This window comes from Argiope bruennichi, chromosome 4 (genome assembly GCF_947563725.1).
Source record: "Argiope bruennichi chromosome 4, qqArgBrue1.1, whole genome shotgun sequence".
Classification (NCBI taxonomy): Eukaryota; Metazoa; Arthropoda; class Arachnida; order Araneae; family Araneidae; genus Argiope; species Argiope bruennichi.
In genome coordinates, this window is record NC_079154.1 from 10,047,792 (window position 1) to 10,072,556 (window position 24,765).

At 28.9% G+C, this 24,765-nt stretch overlaps 1 protein-coding gene and 1 long non-coding RNA gene across 3 annotated transcripts in view; both read right to left on the minus strand.

Annotated features, from left to right (window-relative positions):
• LOC129965565 (uncharacterized) overlaps positions 1-18,718 on the minus strand; it is a 240,866-nt gene extending 222,148 nt beyond the window's left edge. Inside the window, exon 1 of one of the 2 annotated variants that reach the window (XM_056079567.1) lies at positions 17,756-18,718. In XM_056079567.1, coding sequence (XP_055935542.1) covers positions 17,756-18,396 — 641 coding nt within the window. In that variant the 5' untranslated portion in view covers positions 18,397-18,718. The remainder of the gene's footprint in view (positions 1-17,755) is intronic. The other variant, XM_056079568.1, reaches the window with a different exon arrangement.
• A 255-nt stretch (positions 18,719-18,973) lies between these two features.
• The window catches only part of LOC129966929 (uncharacterized), a 139,510-nt gene continuing 133,718 nt past the window's right edge, over positions 18,974-24,765 (minus strand). Inside the window, exon 3 of the long non-coding RNA XR_008784316.1 lies at positions 18,974-19,081. This is a non-coding gene — a long non-coding RNA (uncharacterized LOC129966929). The remainder of the gene's footprint in view (positions 19,082-24,765) is intronic.

The following is a 24,765-nucleotide window of genomic DNA, read 5'->3' on the forward strand; positions in this document are numbered from 1 at the left end:
TAAAATTATTTGGTAACTTTAATGATAGACGCTAAGCAGTGGAAGAAATCCAATAGTTAACATATGCAATAGTTAAAATAATTAGAAATCCAATAGTTAACGTATATATAACATTACTTCATGCTCATTCAAATTTTGTTTCGTAAAGATGAAATTGCTTGCAGTCAGTTTCTTGTAAAGTTAAAATTAAAATCGTACAGCAATTTTCTGTGACTGCACTGACATGGGAAATATAATTATGAAAATTTCAATATTTGAAATAATTAAATTCTATATATTTCAAAAGGTGCAAAAATCCTTATTCTTTTTGTATCTGCTCTTACATAATTGTAAATTAAAATGTTTTCATGAATGCAATTTTTTTAGAGGGGGAAAAAAAAAGACTTCTTACTAGGATCATAAAAAATGATGGATACAGGTAGTTTAATTTCATGGATGACCGTCATTTCTGACAATTATCTAAAATGGATACACAGGAAATACTCCGATATCAGTAATCAAATTAAATAGTGTAATTATGACTGTAGCTTACAAAATATTAAACATTTCATAAGCAATCTTTATTTGATTATATGTTTCTAATCTGGCGTTATTGCAACTTCAAATTTTTCCAAAAAGGCGTTAAGAGTAATGTTTGACAACGGATTCTAAAATCCTCCACGCTTTTGCGCATGCGTTAGGATGGGTTTAATTTATTTAAATAAGGATGAGAGGAAAGGTGAAAGCAGGAGATATTTACCTGTAACAATAAAATTAACTCGGACTACTCACGGATTTATGAGACGTAAACATTGCAGATAATTAGTAATGCTGATGGAAAAAGGTACTAATGCACAGTAAAATATTTCAGAGCAATTTTTATGTAATGTAAGGGGCATAAGCATTAAATTATAAATAATAAATAAATAAAAATTCTGTTCTTAAAATTTGGTATTTACTTTTTTACAAAATAATAACTATCTTTTTTTATAATCTAATGATTTTTTGACAATATTTTAAGATTAACAATAATGGATAATCGAGAGTTTATTCTATTTAAAGCATTTTATTTTCATTTAAGGAACTTCTGTGAATATGGAACGCCTTAAAAGTATTTTAAATGTTGTTATTATATATATATATATATATATATATATATATATATATATATATATATATATATATATATGTGTGTGTGTGTGTGTGTGTGTGTGTGTGTGTGTGTGTGTTGATATTTAAAAAAACATTGTTTTTAATGATTTTTTTACTTGATATTATTATTTTTAAATATATTACATGAAATAATTAGCAAAATTTTCTTCCTACCACACCAGAAAGCTTTTTTGCCACTTGAAATAGCCATATCGATACGCAATTTTGAGTTAAAATAAAATGAAGCCAGAAAAGACAGAACACTCACATACACGTGAAAAAGAAAATTGAACAAAAAAGCATCGAATTGTGGGAATTTAAAGTAAAGGACCCCTTTACCGCATCTCACCCCTTAATGATATAGAATCGTCGAAAAGTGGTCGTCTCTGGATACTGAAACTAATTGTACATGTAATTTTTAAGAAGGAAAAAAATTACAAACGACTTCACATAAAAATAAATTAGACATACAGGAAACTTGATTTCATGGATGTCCATAGTAATGGTTAAAAGGAAGTTCTTAGAAGAAAAAAAAAAGTAGTGATGCAAAATTATCGGAATTAAGGATAAACATCCCGGATAAGAAGAAAAAAGTGTTTTTCCCCATTGATGTTTATTTTCTGGTCTGGAGGACAGTTAACGCAGCAACAAAAATCTGCATGCATACTATTGTTTCCCATAGTGGAGCGTGAAGTTTTCTTGTTAATAAGAATTGCATGACTGACTCTAGGGTCAGCTACCTGATCATAATTAGCGAAATTATGCGGTCAAGTGGAACGGAAATCGAGCTTTAATCATAACTTGGTTACTTGTTGGCGTGCTTGACGGCGATAGTGATTGTGGGTACACTATCTTGATATCACGATTTTAGATGTTAATAAGGATATCTATGGACCGGAATCTTGCTGCTTGTTTACGTAGATGACATATATAGATATTTGCATACGAAATATCCGATAAACTATGAAAGATTTTTTTTTCTTACCATAGTATGATGATTTTATTTTAAACGCAGCAACCGATATAAGAAATTTGAGTTTGAAAAGTATCTTTTCGCTGATAAGTGATAACAAAATTTTGCACAGTTCTTGATTTTTATAGTTTGTCATGAACAGTTAGTTCTCTAACAGTATAGATTTTTTTTTACATTTATTTTAGATATTTTTGACATAAATGAATTATTTCTTAATTCGAATTATTTTGCTGTCTGAAAATTTAATTTTCTTGACAAAAAAAATAAAAATAAAGGCGAGGAAGTACCAATTTAAGTACAATAAAATATGAAGAATACAGTGCATTTTGTTGAATCAAATGTTTTTATGATAATCTTTAGGGTTTTTTTTTCATGAAGTTAAAAATTATTTTAGACGTCTCTGATGAAAGAATTTATCAAATCTGATTTATATGTTATTTTATTTTTAACCTGTTTATTTTAGTTTAAAATTTACTCTTTATTATATAAATATTCACTCAAAGAGTGTATTTAACATAATCCCAACGCTCATGAGTGTGGACCTTTGAATGAAACCAACGGTATCCCTTATTATGAAATGTACTTAAATATTTTTAAATTTTATTTAAATTTTAGAAAAATTGTAAGGAAAAATAACTGGTGTTATTGAATAACTATTTTTTTTTTTTTTTTTTTACTTTTAAAATGTGTAGAATTGAATTTTGGGGCGATAATAAGCATCGATGTCTGTGAGAAAAAAAATTCCAATTAATTTTAAATTAATTAAAAATATAGATAAAATCTTGTGATACTCTCCTTTTGTCAGTTTTTTTAATATAATAAGCAATAACCATGTGCCTAATTTAGCTAATCTAAGTTCAAAAGATTTTTTCTCTGTAGAGCGTTTTGAATAACTTTGTATCAGGTTTGTTGCATGTCGTAATTTATGCTTGTCTAGAAACATTACCATAGGAAAAATTGTTTAAACGGCTGCAAATTTGCATCGAGGACATTTATAAAAAAACTCAGTGCTTTTTTAAACGCATCTCCAGGTGTTATTACATAGTTTTGAGGGTATAATAGAAAACAAAATTGACTCCAGCTGTTTCTATTTAAGTGCTGCTGTAAAACGCAAATCTTCGGTGCAAGCATAAATCCGCACGTGCTGAGTTGTTTTATTTACCGATCCCATTATCCATTCTTATCGTTCAAAAGAGTCGTTTAAGAGTTTCACGGACAACTTTCGCTTATTACCTTATCTTAATAGGATGTATTTCGAACTTAATTAGGTCAATATGTGATGACCTTGACGACAGAACAACTTATCAACGCATCGATGCTTTCAAAAATAGTTTGAGATACCAATCGGATGCATGTGGAAAAAATAAACAGAACGATAAGCTTTTTTCTATTTTTTACATCATAATTAAGAATGCATTTTGTAGCTGAATCAATTGTGCATAACTTACTATCTTGTTCACCCTAATGTTTTATAATTTATTCACCAATATTTGAGCTCTTTCCTGCATTTTGTTGCCATGGAAACAGTCTTAAATCGCATCACAGTTTTAAAAGAGTTTAGTTATTTTTGATTGAAAAATAAACTACAATTTTGTTCAATTTACAATAAAAATAAAAGGTCTATATATTTTTTTAATTTTTAATCAATACAAATATTAGGGGAAAAAAATAGAAAAACTAGGATTAAATGTATTAATTGAAACATTTTTTTTTTTTTTTTTTTTGCAAAATTTGAAAAGAAATAAAGCGAGTATTTTTTAAAGCTATTATTCTGCTCCTAATATAAAATAGACCAAGAAAATTTTCCAAACTAAATGCTAAAATATTTTAAGTAGAAAAATCAGTGATTAAATACAACTATAACTTCGAAATTCACCCTTTTGATATATTTTTAGTTACATTAAAAGTTTGTGGAAGTCAATTCACTATATACGAAGTATAAGTTGTTGCTTATAATTAATACACTGAATTGTAGTTTTTGAAACAAACATAAAAACTTACTTTACTTAATAGATTGATTGATTACTTTTAAATCAATATACGGTTGATTAAATGGAAGTTTTAATATCAATTTTACGCCGAATTAAAGAAGATGACACAAAAATTTATTTATAATGTACAATTTAGATATTTTCCCAATTTTGGATTTAAAAAACTATAACTGACACTCTAAAGGTCCCCATGAATTAAGAATATCGAAGACTAACTTTGAAATTATTAAATGCAATAGGACCCAAAATCAGGATTCATTTTGTTAAAGAGGCCATAAAAAATACAATATAATGTGAATTCTGACAGGAGCTTATGAGATATCATATAGTAAATCAATTTGTATTGATTTAATTTCAAGATTTACATAAGAAAATTATGTAAAATAGCTTACTTACTTAATGGTTCTTAATATTCAAATAGCAGGAAAAAAACTATTTTTTAAGACGCCTTGATAGAAAAAGAGCAGAAACTAGATTTTAACCTACTATAATGACCTGCTTTGATTAATTATTAGCATGACATATGCTTACAACATATTATTAATTTATATTTTAAAGTAGAAATTTATAGTAATATAATATATTTTTTACTCTTTTTAAGGATAAGTTATTAATATCAGCGTTAAAAGTAATTATTATCCGATATATTTCATGATCATTTATTGGATCATATGTTTTTATTAATCGTTTTTATATTCTGTTAGTAATAGTTTTTAAATGCATAGTCATAATTTATATTTTTTTCATACAGCATGAAATATGAATTTGGTACAGTTAATTATACGATATATCTAATGAGTTTAAAATCAATAAATATATTTATCCTTAAAAAAAACATTTAAGTTTTTGTCGATAAGACAGTTCTGCAAAGCATACTAGGAAGTAATTTTCATTCATTTACATATAAATGAATTTTTTTTTCTGTATTTTAATTTTATAATTTAGAGCATTTATATGAATAAAATAATTTCTTTGATGACAGTTAGATTCTCATCTAAGAAAGAGCAATCCATATCCAGTGATTTTAATTATTTTTTTAAAGAAAAATTAGATAATAATTTTGACAGATGTAATTTTGTTGTAAATAAAAAAAAATTAATGGAGAATTCGAATATGTAGTTCGAAATATTGTTGTATGAATAAGCGTTAGGCTTAAGTTGTTTAACTTTATTATATTTTTTAAATTTTCTCTTAAATATACGTCAGAGATTATATGCCCAACAAAAATGTAATTAATGTCGACCAACACGTATAATTATTCATGAAATTGCTGAAACAAAGATAAGCATTATTGTAAAATATGCTTAAAATATTTCGAAAAACGCATTCGAATGAGAGAAAAAATATGTATCACCGTCAAAACTTCTTCACATTTTTTTATTCATTTTTTAAAACTTTTATTTTATTTTATTTATTTATTTGAATTTTAAATAGGTATAAAAACAGTTTGAAATGAAGATGTTATAAAGGAAAAAAAGTTAAAATTGATAAATTCTAAATTAGTAATGTTATTAAAATTGTTTAAAAATGATTTCTTGGTGATCCTTTAGGGCTGATAAAATGCGCAAGAGCCAAATTTGACAACATACGCTATGCTATATATTATTTTGAACAATTTTTACTATGTATTAGTTAGTCTATTCAAGATAAAATATCAGCTTATAAAAATTAGCATATTAAAAAATACGTACCATAGAAACTCAACTTATTCTCTGATACTTCATACATTCTCGAATTGAATAATTTTTTATTCATTTGTAAAACCTTCATTATAATGGTACAAGAATTGAGCATGTTAGGTTTTAACAGAAGATTAAAATTCATGCAAAAAATGTTAAAATGACAAAAAAAATGTCAAAAATAATTAAAATTACGAATGTCTTTTCAACCATGCAATTCGCATGTATGTGTGACAACTGATCATTAACAATATATGTGGTGGGCCATTTTTATAATACATGCATAATTTTATTCGGGAAGAAAATAGTTTATACATAAATTGCAATAAAATATCTACATTATGGAAAATATGCCATTTCCTCGACTCCAGAAAACATTTTTTTTGTTGTATTAAATAATTATTTTATTTCCAAATGGTAGTAAAAAAAAATGAATTTCTTTTCCTGCATGAAATTTCACGCACGAAATATAAGTTTAATAAACCATCAAACCTTGACATCAAAAAATATCTCTGACAAATAGTAGTATGGTACTTTAGTTTATATACTGAAAGAGTTTTATATTTTGTATTTGATTAAAATTTTAAGTTTAAAATCACCTTTCATGCGGTAAAAATATTATTCTCGAAATATAAAGACATCTGATTTTGTTTCATTTCTTTATTTTTCATTTATTATAAAAATATATTTTCTAGATTTTAAATATGCTTTTTCCTAATTTTTTTTATTACTCAAGTTATAAAAGTTTATCTTTAGTTTCACTAGGCAGGATTTCTAAATACAAATCAAATTTTTTTTCTCTTCTTTATAATAGAATTTCAGAGTACGTATTTCGAAGTTGCAAATATTTAAAGATGAATTCAACTTGAAATGTGTTTTCTGAATTTAAGAGCCTGTAGTTCTTTTTCAATTAAATATGTTATGTAACTTTCCCTGATTGCAATAGAAAATTATTTTTATCATAATTTTATGCCTGCATCCTAAGAAACAAAACACACAAATCCGTAGTTATGTACAATTTTCAAAAAAATAATAGAATTAGAGTTTTTCTATCATAAAAAATTTTCAAATAATACAAAATTTTAAGAATAATCGATTTCATCAATGATTTTATGTTGAAACTGCATTTGACAAAAATATTGTAAAAATAATATTTTTGACGAAAATGGCTTTCAATAAGCTTATTCATTGAATTTATTTATTCTTAATTTTTTGCAGAAAAAAATCATGTGATAAAAAGGTTCAAATAAAATTTATTTCACATACGATTTTTCAGCTGAAATTGCATCCGACAGAATTTTAGAGTAGTTTTTATTGCTTCATAAAGCAAAAAAAAAAAAAAAAATATTTATTAGTCGAATCCCAGTATTTAAGTAAGAATTAAAAAAGAACTAGGTAGTATAGTTTTAAATTTACTTATAAGAAACTCAAAAATTCATTTCATAAACAACACTCGAAGAATTTTGCTATATTCTTCTTTTTATTCACATTATACAGATTTCTTTATGCTTGAACGATATAGTCAAGGTTTTAGGAGTTTTTTTTTTCTCGAAGCCATGACCATAACAATGAAGAGACTGGAATAGGAAAGCAGAGAGCAAGAAAGAAAATGTACTGAGCTTATATAAATTCAGAAAATAATTTCTCCTCTAAGTGTTTAAAATCCGTGGGAAATTTAATATTCTGCGCAACTTAGAAGTTAAAGTTACAATGAAGACAGAATTCAATCGATAAGAAACCAATTTTTAGAGCGTTAATTAATTAGAAATTATTAATTATATATGTGTGTATAAACATACAATTTACAAAATACTTTTGAACTTTAACAGATATATTTTTGCTTCAGAAGTGCTTCCAGAAAATGTTATCAATTAGACAATATAAGCATTTTTAACATTTCGCTGGAAATTTCTCCGGAACATTGCCACATATCTTAACAAAATTAAAACAAGCGCTGTGCAAATGTAAATATAAAATACTTCCATAACCACTCAAGTTTAACCACTCACTTTTGTTCAAAATAGTCCAAAATGTTTATTCACAATTTCGGGACCTCCCAGATGTTACTTACTTAACTTTAATGACATTATGTTCTGTTGCTTTTACTGCTGAACAACTGCGACGTATAGAACAATAACATGATTTTTAAAGAAAAGGGAAGGGCGGTCGCATAAAAGTAACGAGTTCTTGAAGCCCGGATTTAACACTGAGTTATAAAGTAAACAAGAAAGAACTTTGTTGCTTCAACTCTTTTATTAACAGAAATATTATTTTTGACGAAAATGGCCTCCAGCAACTCTTTTCCGTTGAATTATTATTATTTTTTTTGTGTGCTTGCAACAACAACAAAAAAAGAATTAATCCAGTTTGGTATCCCAAAGCACGAATAAAGGTGGGAGCTTGCTAGAAAATTTAAAGACTTCCTAAAATGGATTTCACATTTTTTTGATTTTTTTTTGTTTGTCTTAAAAGTAAATAAGAAATCTTGTTAAGTAAATAACATCTTTAAAATGTTGTGTAACTTGAAAAGTGATTAGAAAAAATTGCTTTTACTTGAGTAAATTTAAAATAATTCAGACTGTTTTATGCACGAAATGATTATAATTATAATATAGTTGTTTACGATCTAATTACAAGAACAGTATCGGGACAAATTCATTGTAATTGTTTACATAAACAATTTAGACAAAGAAAAAGCGATGATGAATAAAAAAATAATTTAATTAGGGATAGAGTGGTCCTTCCAACAATTACTCGTATATAATAGAAATATTATGACCGCCTCAAATGCTCAGATTTTTATTTTCAAAGTCGTGCACATTTTGTGCTCCAAAATATAGTGACGAAGAAAGTAATATAAAAAAGAAAGCATATGAGATTATTTAAAAAGAAGAAACAGATTTAAATACTTTCTTTTAATGAGCAACAACAACAAACGATATATCACAGAGGGATATTCAAAGTTTTCAGTGAGTTCAAAATGTGTTTCATTCAAAATGGATTCTACGGATTCATGTTCAAAATGTGTTTCATTCAAAATGGATTCTAAGGGTTCATGTTCAAAATGTGTTTCATTCAAAATGGATTCTACGGGTTCATGTTCAAAATAAGTCACATGGGTTGAAATTCGAAATGTCTTTTTTTGGGTTCATATTCAAAATAAGTTCTATGGGCTCAAGTTCAAAATGGGTTCCATAAGCTCAAGTTCAACATGGGTTTCATTCAAAATGTGTTCTATGGATTAATGTTCAAAATAGGTTCTATTGGTTGAAATTCAAAATCGGTTTCATGGGCTTAAATTCAAAATGGGTTCCATGGGCTCAAGTTCAAAATGGATTCCATGGGCTCATGTTTAAAATGAATTTCATTCAGAAGGGATTCTATGGATTCATGTTCACAATAAGGTCCATGGGTTGAAAATTGAAACGGGTTTTACGGATTAAGTTCAAAATAGGTTCCATGGTTTTAAATTCAAAATGGATTCCGTTCAAAATGGGATTTATCGGTTTCATAGGTTCAAGTTCAAAATGGGTTCCATGAATACAAGTTCAAAGTGGCTTTTATGGGCTCACGTTCAAAATGGGTTCAATGGGTGCAAGCTCAAAATGGTTTCTATATGTTATACGAACAAAAGTCGAATTAGTCTTCTTCTTACCACACCAAACTATCTGTCTTTGGTTATTGAACTCACTATTGTAATATTTCTATCTTACAAATTTTGAAAATAGCATGAATAAGATTTAAACACACAGTATACCGTTGTTATCGAAACTCTTTCTTTGCTTTTTCTGATGGTAGATTCCCGAGGCTATGTTAGCATGTGCTCAATATTTTAACACTATTCAGACGTCTTTTTTTTGGCGTAGGTAAAACGGGTCAAGACTAATTTAGTTATCATTAGATCAAAAAGTTTTGAGGGATACGAACGTGCTATCGCCGGACGACATAGTATAAATATCACGTGTAAGCAAGACAAGAGATTTTCCATTTATGTATGCAATCCTCTTCTACGAATTTCTTCAATAAGCGGTACATTTTTTATAACTATGTAGCTCTTTCTTGAATTTACAACAAAATGTGCAACAATGCAGTGATGGATTCACTTTTTGCACTACCGCATACAAAACAACTTTTCCTGTCCCAGTGTCCTTTCTCATAAACAAACTACAATAATGCTTTCCACCGGGATTATACAAATGCAAAAAAGTAAATTTGAACTTTCCTCTATACATTGTCGTTCATTAGGAAATCATATATTAAATCTACCCTCTTTCTTTGAATAATTTGAAGTAACAATGACTACACTTCGTTCAATCTGCCAAAATCTTAAAAGAAACTCTTCACACCAGAAATCGGGATATTGAGATTTTAAGAATGATAAAACTCGGAAGAAAAAAAGATGCATAACAAATATTTTTATCCACCTTTACTGCTATTTATGGCACCATTTTCTGACTGAACGAATGCGGCCAACATTCTTCTAAGACACCTTTCAGTCCAGCCGTGCAGAACGTCTTAACTCCAAGGCATCGAATGCATGAAAATAAACAGTCCCAAAGTTTTCGCCTCATCCGAGAGTCACGCTGCTGGTTTTCAGATCCGTGGTGTAGGTGCATCCAATCGAAGTGCATCGCGGAAACGGGTTCGAAAGGAAATCCATTGGAATATCAGTATTGTTGTCTGGGATTGGATGGGAAATTGCGGGTTATTGGTTGAAAATAATTTGGAGGGATTGTCAAAATATATAGAATTGTTACAAGGTTTATAAAAATGTGTAAAAATAAGAAAGAAAAGAGACTTATTTTCGTCAAAAAGCTATTTGTTCTTTTTTTTTCAGTGGTGGCAAGTTTTTTTTTTCTTTTTTTTTTAAAAAGATTTGTAGCAAATAAATAATTTCATGTATATGTTCTTGAATGGCCGTATTTTATAAACCTTTGCCAGAAATAAATTTTGTCAAATTTATGGCTTGCATTTAAAAGAAAGTGGAATTTGAGAAAAGTAGAAAAGTTAACTAATGTTATGCGTCATCTCTACTAATAATAAAGGCTAATGTGTGTGTTTGTATATATGTGCGTGCGTGCGTGCGTGCGTGCGTGCGTGAGTGCTTGATGGCGCATTACAGGACGAGTCATTTGACTAAAAGCTGCTTTGGAGAATAGCAGGGTACACCTCGGAGCTGCTTTTTTGATTTTTAAATTAAATAAGAATGAATGACTATTTTGACGTTTTCCATGACAGATTATAAAAATATCCCACAAAATTTGTTTTTATATTATGTTCCAAGTCAAAATACTGTCATTTTAATGATACTTATTTAGTCGTCGTGCAAACTTTCCCTAAAATTTACTGTTTTTATTAAAGTTTTTTTCCATAATTGGCAACACTATATTTCATTGTTGCAAAGAAATTCTAATCATTTTCATTGTTTTGTAAAATATATTATCGCGTGATTTTCTTCCGTTATTTAAAGCCGAGAAGAACGACTCTGCTCATCAGATGCGCTGATTGCACGAGGAATCAGAAAGTGAAATCGCATTACAATAAATATGACGTACCTAGGCATTTAAGTTTTAGAGGACGCCATGATATTCGACTTCATATGGAAAGTCCACGCACAGTATAGCTCTTCAAATTGCATAGTTTTAAATACTATTTGATGTTTAAAATTAACTTCTCAGATGAATTAAAAGACATCGAATGAAGAGATTTAATTGAAATTAAAAATAACTAACATTCCCATTGACATAGCTAATCACCAAAGGCGACTTATGCTAAATATTATGAAACTTAAATTATATTAAGGGGTTATACTTCTGCTGGTTCCGCTCAGCAGCCTCATATAAATATTCGTTACATCTGAAATTCATTTTCAGTGTGAGGGAGCCAATGAGTGGGAACAATTTCATTAATATTTTAATTATATAAATAATTATATTATTAAATTATAGCAAAAAACATCATGCATTTAGAAAGATTGAATGTTTCTATATTCCTTTGATCTTTAAATAACAAGGAATTAAAATTTCAAAATACTTTCTTAAAAGAAGAATTTTGTATTAGAAACAAGAAAGGGCTTTCCCCGATTTACAAGCAACTGAAAGAATAATTATATCCGCCATGTCTATCCCCTTAGGGTACAATAATAAATTTAACTCTTCTTCGCATGATTTTTTCTTTTTTTTTTGTGAAATAAATCAGGGTGATATAATTCATGCTCTAGATTAAAGAAAAAATGTTCAAAAAAATCCTGGCATAAATATATAATATAAAATAATTAAAAGAGAAAGTATGATGGAAATATCCATCATCATGCAAAATTACATGTTAAGCTCAGTACAAAATCTTAAATATCCCTCTTTTCTAATTTTCTCCACTCATTATCACTTTTATCAGAAAAAAAATCTCGGATTCGTTATAAAAAATATTTAAGAAATTGCACGTTTCTTCCGACCACAACAAACAGCGGAATGACAAGTTCAAATCATCCGTTATAATGATTGTGACATTTAATTTTTTTGACAGCTACATTTGTTATTACGCAATAGTTGTGAAAAAAGTTGCCAGCAACAACTAATTTACAGTACACCTGTTTTGAGTACAATTTGTTGTTCACTATATGTTATGATGGAAATTTGCCATCTGCCATAAGGTTGCCATAAAGTTGAAACTCTGAAAGCTCTGCCATAAAGTTGAAAACTTAAAGTTTTAGTGGTATAACTCTTTATTAATTTGTATAACAAGGATAAAAATTTATTTGTACAGCAAATGAATCGCTCATAAGGAAAATACTTTTTCCTGTGACAGAGGATAAATAACAATGCATTTATCTCAGATTTTTGTCTTCTGTCTTTTTGGCAATGTTGTGGTGTGAGCAGAATTACTAAACACGGTAATCACATAATCAGCTTAGGACAATGGTTTGATAAAAGGAAAAAAAATCAATGATTTAAGAACAAACATATCTTACATTTAAATTTGAAGAGGAAAAACTTCCATATCAGAATTCCAAGTTCATTTTTTAGATGAATTCGCTTTTTTTCCTGTAGAAGTAACAGACCGAACTGAGGATATAACATCCTTATCAAAAATCTTTTCATTTTGATGGCAAAGTAACTACATCAAAAAAATAAAAAAATAAAAACGTTTAGATCGAGGGAATAAAATCCTCTTTCAAATAGGACCGAATAAATTCGAAATATCTCTTGAATTTCTTTTGTTTTTAAAAGGCAAGATAAGCAAGATATTCGTAATAAAATGTGATTAGAAAACATTTCTTTTGTCTTAAAATCATAAAGCCTGTTTTAAAACTGTTTTTGAAGGTCTTTTTGATAAAGAATCCAATATACTTTTATAGCTAGAAAATTTACCATTGTTATCAAACATTTTAGTACAAAAAAAAAATCAAAAATATTTTTCGAGATCAAAGTAATGTTATTATAATTTTTTTGAGCTGAATATAGCACTATAGACATATAGAAAAACGTATTAAAAATTCAAACATGGAAGATGGAGGCCGATTTCTTTTCGTACTACTAATTGTCTATTCATCGTCTATTCCGTCGGATCGAGTCTCGAAACTGTAAACCTCTGATCGCGAGCTTAAGACATTCTCAAAAGGTCACCGTACCTCTTACGAGCTAAGAACAGCAGAATTTTACGATAATTGTATTTACGAGATGGATTATTATTTCTTAACTTCTTAAGGATGGCGGATATAAAACTTTCATCATTTCATCAAAAAGTGTTCACTGAAATGAATCTCCTAATTGAAATAATGCGTCTAGATTAATTTAATAAAGAGTTATGAGAAAATTAAAAATTTCCTTTCCCCATTCTTCTCCTATCAGGAGGCCTCTCAGACATGATGATGTGAAGATCCCGGTATGGTAATTGGTTCTCACCACCCTGATGGGTAACAAAAATGATGTGATGTAGCTACTCCTTACCAATGACGGAGCGTACCTCCTTTGGCAGGGCTTATGCCTTGGCCGCTGATGACCCTTAGGACTCAATCTTAATTACAGCGAATTGAAGCCGGTCATTCAGATTTTTTTGCGCACTTTACAGGAAAATCAGATTGGCTCTTTTTTGATTAGCTACCCTCCCCTTCCCCTCGAATCATCTTCGAAATTAGAAGGAATTTTACTCCGCTTTAAGATATTTCTATAATAATTATATTTCTAGCTGTATTTTTTAATGGGTTCATTTTTTAGGAACTACATTAAAAAAAGACATGTAAAACATAAATTAAAATAAAAAATACCTTAAGAATTCTAAAAGAAATCTTTCTAAAAGTTTGAATAAAACATAAATGTTATAGCCAGTCGAATCACTATTAACTGGTCATTATAAATAATAGCTGACTGAAATAATTAATTTATTTATCACATTGATTGGCTATTAATAATAAATAGTTTATCATATTGATTATAAAATCTATATGTACAGTGAAAGGTCTAAGTCTGTCAACATCGACACTCTCCTTAGAATGTCACCATTCATATATATACGTAATGAATATTTTAAAAAGTAATTTCAATTCTAATTAATTTTCAAAGTTTTGTCTTAAATTAGCCCGTATTAATTTCATTCTAAAATATTCTCTTATTCTCTGATCCCATTCCATTTTTTCTATTTAATTAATGCAACACGAGTTCTAAAATGGCTAAATCGGTGAAAAGCAGACAAGTTCCCACACTCCGAGTGAAAGGATAAAATATTTCCAATCAAAGCAAATTCATCTGAAATATCCGTATGATTCCCTTATCTGTGACTGACACGTGTTTGAAATCCCTATTAAAATCTCCCGTATATATTCACAGGGGGAAAAAATTCAATTAGCTTTTAATCATTTCGTGTTGTGTCGTTCTGTGTTGTGCTCATCGCTTCTGCTTGTACAAAAAATCATGCCTCCCGGGATGGAAATAAAATGAAGTTAAAAATTCAGAGTGTCTTCTCTGACTTCGGCCACGACTCTGTTTCAAAATTAATGCTTTTATTATATATATATAATTATTGTGAATGACCACATTAGAGAATGTCGGTATTCTCGATTGAATGTCGAATGGTGACATTCTCTGCAGAGTGTCGATGTTGCCAGATTTAGATCGTTCACTGTAACATTTATATTTTATAGTCAAAATAATAAACCCCAATATTATATATATGTTACGATAAATGTAGTAAATTAGCAATTATATATAATTACGATAATTTTGAATAATCACCGAAAATTATACATTATCAACAGATTAATTATATTTATTTGCTATTACATACATAATCTAGTAAGTGTAGACAGAAAATATTTTTATTCGTATTTCGTTTTACAAAAATTATTTCAGTATTTCTTACTAATTTTCTAACTTCAAAATTTTATCCGCATCTTTCAAAATATAACAATAAAATGTTCACAAACCGATAAAATAACCAATACCAATTTCAAATTTGTTGCAATGCTTTAATGAAACAAAATAACAATAAATTACCGATGATTTAATCGATAATTGAAAATTAATTAATAATTCAATTAGATACTATATACACGTTTATATTGTCAAGTTTAATTTATTAGCACGAATAAATAAATTGTATAATTTTTAGTCCGGCGTTGTGTCTCTGATTGTTTCATCGTTGTGATATTTATAGCAATTTACATGTACGTGAGATGAATAAAGGAGCTTAAATATAACTGGACTCTTTTAAGATCGTGCCATTCGAAGTAGCAGCTGAACATAAATAAGTGACAGCTATAAAAGTAACGACCGTACTTATTTATGAAAGCATTTATTCAGAGGAATTATTCATTTTCTGTCAGATTCTAGTTTAGTAAATTTAAAATATAAGATGCAGAAAAATTATTTTTTAATATAACATTCAAATAAAGATGAAAATTGGAATTATAATAATCCTAGATAATTTTTAAGGATAATCTTTCTATCTTAAATAATATAAAGTGAAATGTTTACTTTGTATGAAAAGTACACAATTAAATTATTAAACTTATTTATAATATTTTATGAATCTATTAAATGTAAATTCTCTGTTAAAAATGCTATATTAAACTATCGTGATTTTATGCATTTTTGAACAAAAAAAATATTTTGTAAACAATTTATTCGCACAAGATCTAAGAGAAAAATAAATTAAATCAGTGTCTTCTCTTTGAATTTTTTGATTCAAAAATAACAATGTTTTTAAGAAAATAGAAGTATGTATAAACATTAAATTTCATTAAAAATAAATTTAAGCATACAGAAAGCAAATAATGTTAAAATGAATCATATTTCTTTTACTTTTCCTTACATATAACGTTCTTAACCTAATTTTTCAGTACGATTCATTTAAAATTTTTAGCTATAAGAAATTAAATTAAACAGCAGAACAGAACTGATTTATAAATATAATTTATTAAATAAATAAAATGGAGAAATTTTTCCAAATTTTTTAAACATGATAACGTTTAGAAACTGGGATACAACATATAAAATGCATAAGCAACATACATGATTAAAAATCACATAAAATTCTTTACAACTCGGATCGTGGAATTTACAAAACTTCAATTAAGTGGGTAATCAAAATAGGGTTAGTAAGTGTTTACTAAGAAAGAATTTTCAAAATTTTAATTGTATTTTTGATTAAAAACTAATAGACATTTTAACGTTTTTCTATAAAAATATTGAGTATATTATTTTACAATTTTTTTTAACATTATTATTAAAATGCAAAAGATAGGCTTTTCAGTAATGCTAAGTTGTTTCGGTACAATTTTTTTTTTCGAATTTAAAAATAATATCAAAACGCTTTTCAATATATTTTGCATCCATACTTTTCATCGTTATAGTAAATACATTTACTTATAAATACGTTGTAATTATATATTAGGCACATTTCGTATGTGCATGCTATTGTAATAATTAATAATGGACTGTTTACACTCTATCGTTGTTAAGAGTGCCTTTTAAAAATAAAAAGCACAGGAATCAATTTCCAACAATTATCATGCCACAATGTTTCGGAATAGACATTTTATATATTTTTATTTCTATTAGGAATTTTCTAAACTTTTTCCAGTTTAAAAATAAAAATTAAGAGTGAATTTTGAAAAATTGCACTATTAAAGTATTAAACTTATTTATAATATTTTATGAGTCTATTTAATGTTAAAAAAATGTAAATTCTCTGTGAAAAATACAATATTAATTTATCGAACAGAAATTTGAACAGGAAAACAATCTCTTGTAACAAAATTTTAAGCAGTTTCTTCGCAAAAAAAAAAAAAAAAAAAAAAAAAAAATGCAATATATTTGATATCCATACTTTGCATCATTATAGTAAATGATTTTGTACAAGCGCACGTTCTAAGTATGGTAGTAATTAAAAATGAATTGTTTACACGCTATCACTATTAAAAGTGAATTTTAAAAATAAAAGGTAGACGAAACAATTTCTAACAATTATCAAGCTACAATGTTTTGGAATAGGCATTCGAATCTCCTATATATATATAATTTTTATTGGAAACGCTCCAAAATGTTTAATTTAATTATTTTTAGTCGAACATTTTTTGCTTTTGTTTTATTAGCATTAAATATTGAAATCACCAAATTATATACAAAGATTGAACTTTATACTTATTCAAGCGAAACAACCAATCAAATGTTCAACAAATCAACAACAACCAAAATATTTAATTTAATTATTTTTAGTCAAACATTTTTCCTTTTTGTTTTATTAGTATTAAATACTGATATCACCAAATTATATACAAAAGAACCTTATATATATTCAAGCGAAACATCAAATCTAAATTTCTTTAACTCGACGATGAAGAAAATATAGAAACATAAGCAGAAACAAACTAGCTTAGCTTTTACGCAAACACTGGACGAAATACAATTTTGAAAGAAAAGCACCTGGAAACAGATTATGAAACTTCGTACAAGTAGAGAGAATAATAAATGAAAAATATGACATACCTGCAGGTGCCGCCATTCAGGCACATATTCCTGCCAGCATCAGGTCCACATTCCGCATCGTACTGGCATTCCTCACCGAAATACTTAGAAAAGCAATTGCAATAATATTTGTCAAATCCCGCACTAGCGTAACAATTGCCGGTAAAGGAACAATGATGGTACAGGCACGCATCTTTTCTCACACTCTCGTTCTTGGACAAGAACTCATAAGTGATATTAAATCCGAACACATCCAACAGGTACTCCCGCACCCTCATGTGGATGTTGGCCACCTCCCGGACGTTGAAGTCCAGCACCAGAACTGGCTTATTGCTGACCAGGTAGGTGGGCTCGCGCTCGGAACTGATGGTCCCAAATTCGGCCTTGCCCATCTTGACATTTGGCGAGTAGTATGCATATTCCGTCGCCTGAAGACCCTCCCGCATGTAGAATTGGGTGAAATAAACAGCGATTACTTTGTCCGAGGGTGCTTCGATCACCCACTGACAGCTGATCGGAACGGGATAAGGATCAGGAAAGTTTGGGGTGGTGATGACACCACGAGGTTCTTTCATCGTCACTCGACAATTCGTGGTGGAGGTCCCAGCCGGTGGGCTTTGGGCAGCGACGAGAATCCATAGGTACACCGCGAACCACCACATGTTTTGATCGCCGGCTTGTGTGTTGACACTCACACCATGAGCTTCATGACAACCCCAGAAATGAGAGTAGTCAGTCCAAGTGGAGACTGGTCCGCGGATCAAGGTGAAAGACCGTCTTGCTGGGGAGAATCACGATGACTGAAGAGGAGACTTCCATTCTCTTCCGCTATATTCCACCGGGAAAGGTACAATGTATCGCTTTTTCCCCCCTTTCCGTGTTTCGAATCACTTATTTTTCCGCCGCTGACGTTACCTCAATCCGTGTCCAATGGCAGCGCTGTGACGTCACCACGCGTGCCGGTTCTTCCAAAACATGACGATTTGCGTTTTTTTTTCCCTTTTCTTTTTATTATTATTATTTTATTTCTTTTTTTTTTTTTGCGGACGACGTAGACTTTACTTCTTTTTTTTCTTCCCCTCTCTTCTCTTCACTTTACTTTTTGTTTCGCTTCTCTCTTCTTCAACTTTTCTCCCACGTGACACCTGTTATGAGCACCAGAACAGGGAAATTTATTTGAAATATCAGTGCGGTACCGCTTCTGGAGCTCATTATCGTATTTCAGACGTCGTTCTTTCTCTTTTCTTCAGTCTTTTGTTTTCAAAATTTCTCCTCGCGTTTTATGCGTGTGGTTCGAAGTTCTAGAATAGTAATTGTGACTGCACACTCCAGTAGTCCTATGAATATCTGGAAGAGAAAAAGAACGAAAGCACATTAGTCATTCGTGTCGATCGCACTGACATACATCGTTAGCAGACAAATTCGCATGGCCCGAAGACAGAGAGCGCCATTTTAGAGACCGCATGCAGTTAGTTTTATTATCCTAAAGTAAATGTCAGTCGTCTTGTTGTTTACTGGCGAGCTGAACCATATCGCATTGGGAAATCTGAATATAGAACGTTATTGTTCGATGCATAAAGATTAAATTTTTATTCCTTCAGGGTTTATAAAATACCAAATAACAAGTTTATTGCAATGTTTTTCATGTAATAACATAATATACTGAAAAAAAGAAGTTGATCATAGGTTACTTGTAACTTAGTGATAAAGAGAATCACACACTGGATGGTTTAATAACAGGTAGTAAAAAGAGTCTCATGTTTTAAAGCATTTAAACAATTTTACTCCAGAAATCGTACCTAGGGTAGAAGTATTTTGAGAGGAAATCCATTTAATTGTTTAGAGATTAAATTAATTTAAATTAAAAAAATAACCCAATTTGAGAAAACAATATTTATTTTTAAATGAATCGCCTGTGGGGATCATCTAATTGCCGGGAATATTGATTTATTTTAATTTCAGTTAAATCGTTTGGATATAACTTCATATCTATGTTATCGTCAAATTGTCAGATATTAAAGATGTGGTACTTTAATTATCTTATATATATGCTTCGCTTTTTGTGTACAAGAAACTTTTCAATGGAGACCCATCCCATGATACCACAGAGCTATTAAAATTGCAAATGTGTTGTTCAACAATCTTATACATTTTGCAGAATTGTGACTTTACTTTTTTATACATCTTTAAGCACACTGATATTCATATAGAAAGAATATAATGCGATCAGATAATGGATGAAACTATGAAAATGAGTTGAAATTCAGACAATAATTAAAATATTTTTAAAAAGTTTCCAAAATTTAGTAAAATTTTGCGCGACTATTAAATGATATTTTTAAATTAAATTTTTTTTTCTGTACTATAATATTTTCGAAAGTTATCATGGAAAAATGCCAAACTTCAGCTATCTCAATCTCTTTCACACACACACAAGCACGCCCGCAGATGAGTTGATACACCAAAAACTGCTCGAAATGATAAAGTTTCATATCTAATTTTTTTATGAAAAAACTCATTTTCTATAATAATAATAATATTATATATATATATATATAATACACTTTTGTAAATTTATAAAATCTTTTTATCTCCCAATAACTTTTTATCGCAACTTAAAAAAAATTCAAATGAGAATAACAGTTAAACTAGACTTTTGATTTTAAACCGTCGATAGTTAATTTTCTCTATAATTTCTTCAAATTTGTTCAGAAATACTAAAATATACAAAAAGTTTCAATAGATAATTTCAGAAAATGAATGGATTAGAATTAGTTAATTATCATTAAAAAACATGGAAACAAATTTTTATTCGTAATAATAATTGTTAATCACCTGCTTTTATTTGAACACTTTTCTAGAATGATGCTAATACATTCGCAACAATTCTTCCATTATTATTTTTTTTTAATTTGGGGAAATTGGTAAAAACTGAAAAACAACCTGCATGGAAATAATTTTTTTTTATTTAAAAAGATAAAATTTTGAATTTTAATGTGAAAATAACTCTTGAGTGATAAGTAGCTCCAAAATGACTGCTAAAAATGCAAAAATTACGATTCATTTCTAATTACTTGAATGTTTACATTTTTTATCTTCGAAAATCACTTTCTTTCTTGTCTTAAATAATAAGCGTGCAAAATTGAATTGAATTGAATAATTGTTGTTATTGTTTAGGTTGAGATTGCTCTTCAGAAGGAGAATTTTTATTTTTGATAAGGTAATAAGTGTTGCCATTCTACTGTCAAAGTTACGAAGATAATAGGTTCAATGATGGTTTCGGTACCATTTTTTTTTCAAAAAAGAAGGAGAGAGCATCTGAGGTGAAGAGCTGATTTAGCTCCTATATATTTAAGGATAGGTAACCGTCTGCACTTTTAAGAGAAACTGGCCCAACTTTTGGTTTGTGTTTGAACTAAAATCATTCCTCCCAATTAGCCACTTTGAATAGATATTCATAAACTGGAGAACTATTTCGGATTACAATAATCTATCTAACTTGACAAGGGTCTAGATCATTTTAGAGAATTTTTTTTAACCTAAAGAGTCAATCATAACCTTTTAATCATACACAATCCTTATTTTTACTTTACCGTATACTAATATAAAGTAATTGACAAATTGTAAAAAAGAAAAATTGTAATTGCAAAATAAAATAAAAACGAACTCAAGATTTTAACGAAACTTCAGGTTTCAGAATTCTTTTAAGAGCACGGAAAAATATTTTTGGAATTTATGTCTCCATGGAAAATATATTTATGTCCGTTTGTCTGGGATAACGATAACTCAAAAATATTTTTTTTCTAGTTAAATTAAATTTGGTATATTTCCTTTACTCCAAATTTGCGCCGGCGTCCTGGGATAGGAGTAGCGCGTCTTCCCCGTGATCTGGGCGTCCCGAGTTCGAGTCCCGGTTCGGGCATGGTTGCTCTTCTTCTGTGTTCTATCTAGGAGGTGTGTGAATGTGCCTCCCTGTAAAAAGGGGTTGTTGAAAGGAATGTGATGCATGAAGTAGCTATTTCGTACTCTTGGCCCTACTTGGCGCTACTGAAAAAAACAAGAGACGCTCCCTCGGCTTAAATTGCTGTCAGCGGGCTTGTAAACTGCCATAAGTCACAACACAACTCGAAATTTGTAGATTTTTGTCAAATTTTGAACGAAACCCACAGAAGAAAGTTTTTTCCCGGCTGTCCCAATACAAGTTCGCACCATAACTACAAAACAAAGAGAGCTAGGTGGGTAAAATTTGGTGCACTGATTTAACATTTGAAATGCTGATATATATCAAATTTGAAACCAAATCCGGCAAAGGATTGAACATCTGTCGATTTGTACTTTTTAAAGCATGCAGATAAAATAACTGGAGAACGCAATGACTTAAATATTCAAATTTGGTATTTGATTTTGTGATTATAAGCGTTCTGAGTTAAATTTTGGTTTCAACTTGTTAGGTAAAACGCGTCTAAAACATGATGTACATGTTGATACGTGTCAAATTTGAAACCAAATCAGGCCACTATCCATCTGTGATTTCACAAACATAAAAACACGATAACTCAAAACGTAATGATTTAAATAGATGAGATTTGTTCTATAATTTTGTGATTGCAATTGTAGATATGTAACATATTTTGGTTTTCATTGGTCATAATAAAGTCCCAAATACACATTCGGTTTTCTGTTACTTTTGTATTAATCTCATTACAGCAATTAATCGCCAAAGATAGCATTCAAAAATGTTCTTTCGTAGTTTTTGTACGCCAAGTGGCATACGATTAATAATGCCAAATGGTACAAATACACAATAACACATAAGTCCATTCATTACCGAATATGCGAGAAAGTTTCGGGAGACCTGAATGTAAAATGCTTTTATTGTGAAAAATGCGCGTAAAGAAAACTACAACTAATGCTTTGCTGAAGAAAAATAAATTAATTTGACTCAGACATCGCTGTGATTGAAATTCCTCTTAAATCCTTTTAAAACAAGACGTTCTTTCTCAAAATAAAGGGGTCAATACCTTTCATACGACGGTAGTCATGAACGAGCTTTTATTTCATTGACTATACACTGCATTTGCCTTTTATATCGTGTAAATGAATATATTGACATTTCAATAGGTGACTTGCCTCATACCAGGATTCAACATCCGCCCTTGAAGGCAGTATAATCGGAAAATGAAGTTATTTAACGCATCTATATCGCTTGGATTCCATCTATCATCGAGTATTTGCATTGATGTCATCGAAGCGAATTCATTAGAAATTCAAGCGACGATTATGCTGATAGGCGGGATACTACGGATCGAACCATGAATCAAGGGCAGAATTGACGGTCACTTCGAAATTTAGATCGTTTGGTAGAAAGATAACATCACTCAAAGAAAATTTTCAAATTTCTGTTTCCAAATATTAATCAGAACGTGGCAGTCTTTTCTTTAGGAATAGAATATAATTCGTAAAGAACCAACTCAATTTATTTTTTAAATTGAAGTATTCCAAAAATTAGATAATTCTTTTACTAAACAAAATTCTGTCAATATTTAAAGCTTTTTTTATATAAAGTAAGTTTGTTTTGCAAACATATTTTCAAACACTTAAGTGTGTTGAATTTCTGTAATTTAATGGAAAAAATAATTGATTTTTAAACGTATTTTTGATGAGGATTTCCAAACGGTGTTTGTTTTGAATACATGAACACGGAAAATTAAAAATGGTTAGTAAAAATATTTTTTCATCGTAAGTATTAGCACAATGTTATCTATTAAATAAAAGAAAGATAAAGCTTTATTTTTAAAAAAACTATGGCTATTTGTTATAATCTTAGTAATAAATAAATAAAAATGTGGTTCTCTAAATTAGAAATTTAATCCTTTCTTCAATAACAATTTTTTTTACAACTAAAGTTAATTCATATTATTATTTAGTACATAAAACGAGTGAACTCATTAAAGTATTTGCCTTTTTTATTCCTTTTTGTTGATTGAAATTATTTTATGATCATTATTACCATGAAATGAAGAAAGAATTTTTTTCATTAATTACTGAAATTTAATTTTTGTTTTTTTTCACTTAATCTCGTATAATGGTGCTAAACAAAAATTATGTAACAGCAGTGATAATGTTTTAATGAGCGCAGGAAAATTAGCTTTGGCATGTTTTTATCATCAATCAACTTAGACATTTTATTAAATTATCCCTTTCATTTTTAGTAACTTACAAGATCAGAATTATGAAATATTTCATTTTTTTCTGACATATAAATCTGTTCAATAGAACTTTTTTATCAAGATTTCTGAAATGCTTTCTGTAGATTTCCCTATAAATAAAAGAAAGCTAGGATCTTTAAACGTTTTCAGTTTTCTGAAGTAAAATATGTAAAAATAAATAATTCTTCGTCAATGAATTTAAAATTTTTAAAACGATTTTAGAGTTTTTAAAGTGTAATTAATTTTAGAATTATTTTATATTTGTAAACAAATGAATTTCATATATGAAAACAAAATAGACTTAATGACTTTTTAAATATTAATTGTCATATAGGAAAATTTCTCTTAATGGGCAATATTGGTAGATGTCATTTAAAGATTTTATTAAATAACATAATATACAAAAGTGTGATAAAAATGAAAAGAGAGTTCAAAATTTTCGTTTCCCATTAAATACCTTTAATAAGAATTTTGTTACAAAACATCGATTCAGTCTCAAAAAGATATGTCCATATGAAGCACATTCATGTTATTTCTTTGAAAAAAACAACAACACTAATATCTAATTAACTAAGATATAATAGTTTATGATCTTTGGTATCAGATGTTACATAGAGAGAAAGTAGCTACAATTCAGATGTCATATCTCAGTTATATCATTATCAAAATGAGACAAAATATTAAATTAAAAATAGAAATTAGATAAATAAGCTAATCCCACTCTTTCATTGTATTTAATTAATGATGTAAAAATTCAAAATGACAGTACAAAACGCATACCATTTGCTTATTTATTGTCTCTTAGACATCGCAAGTTTTTAA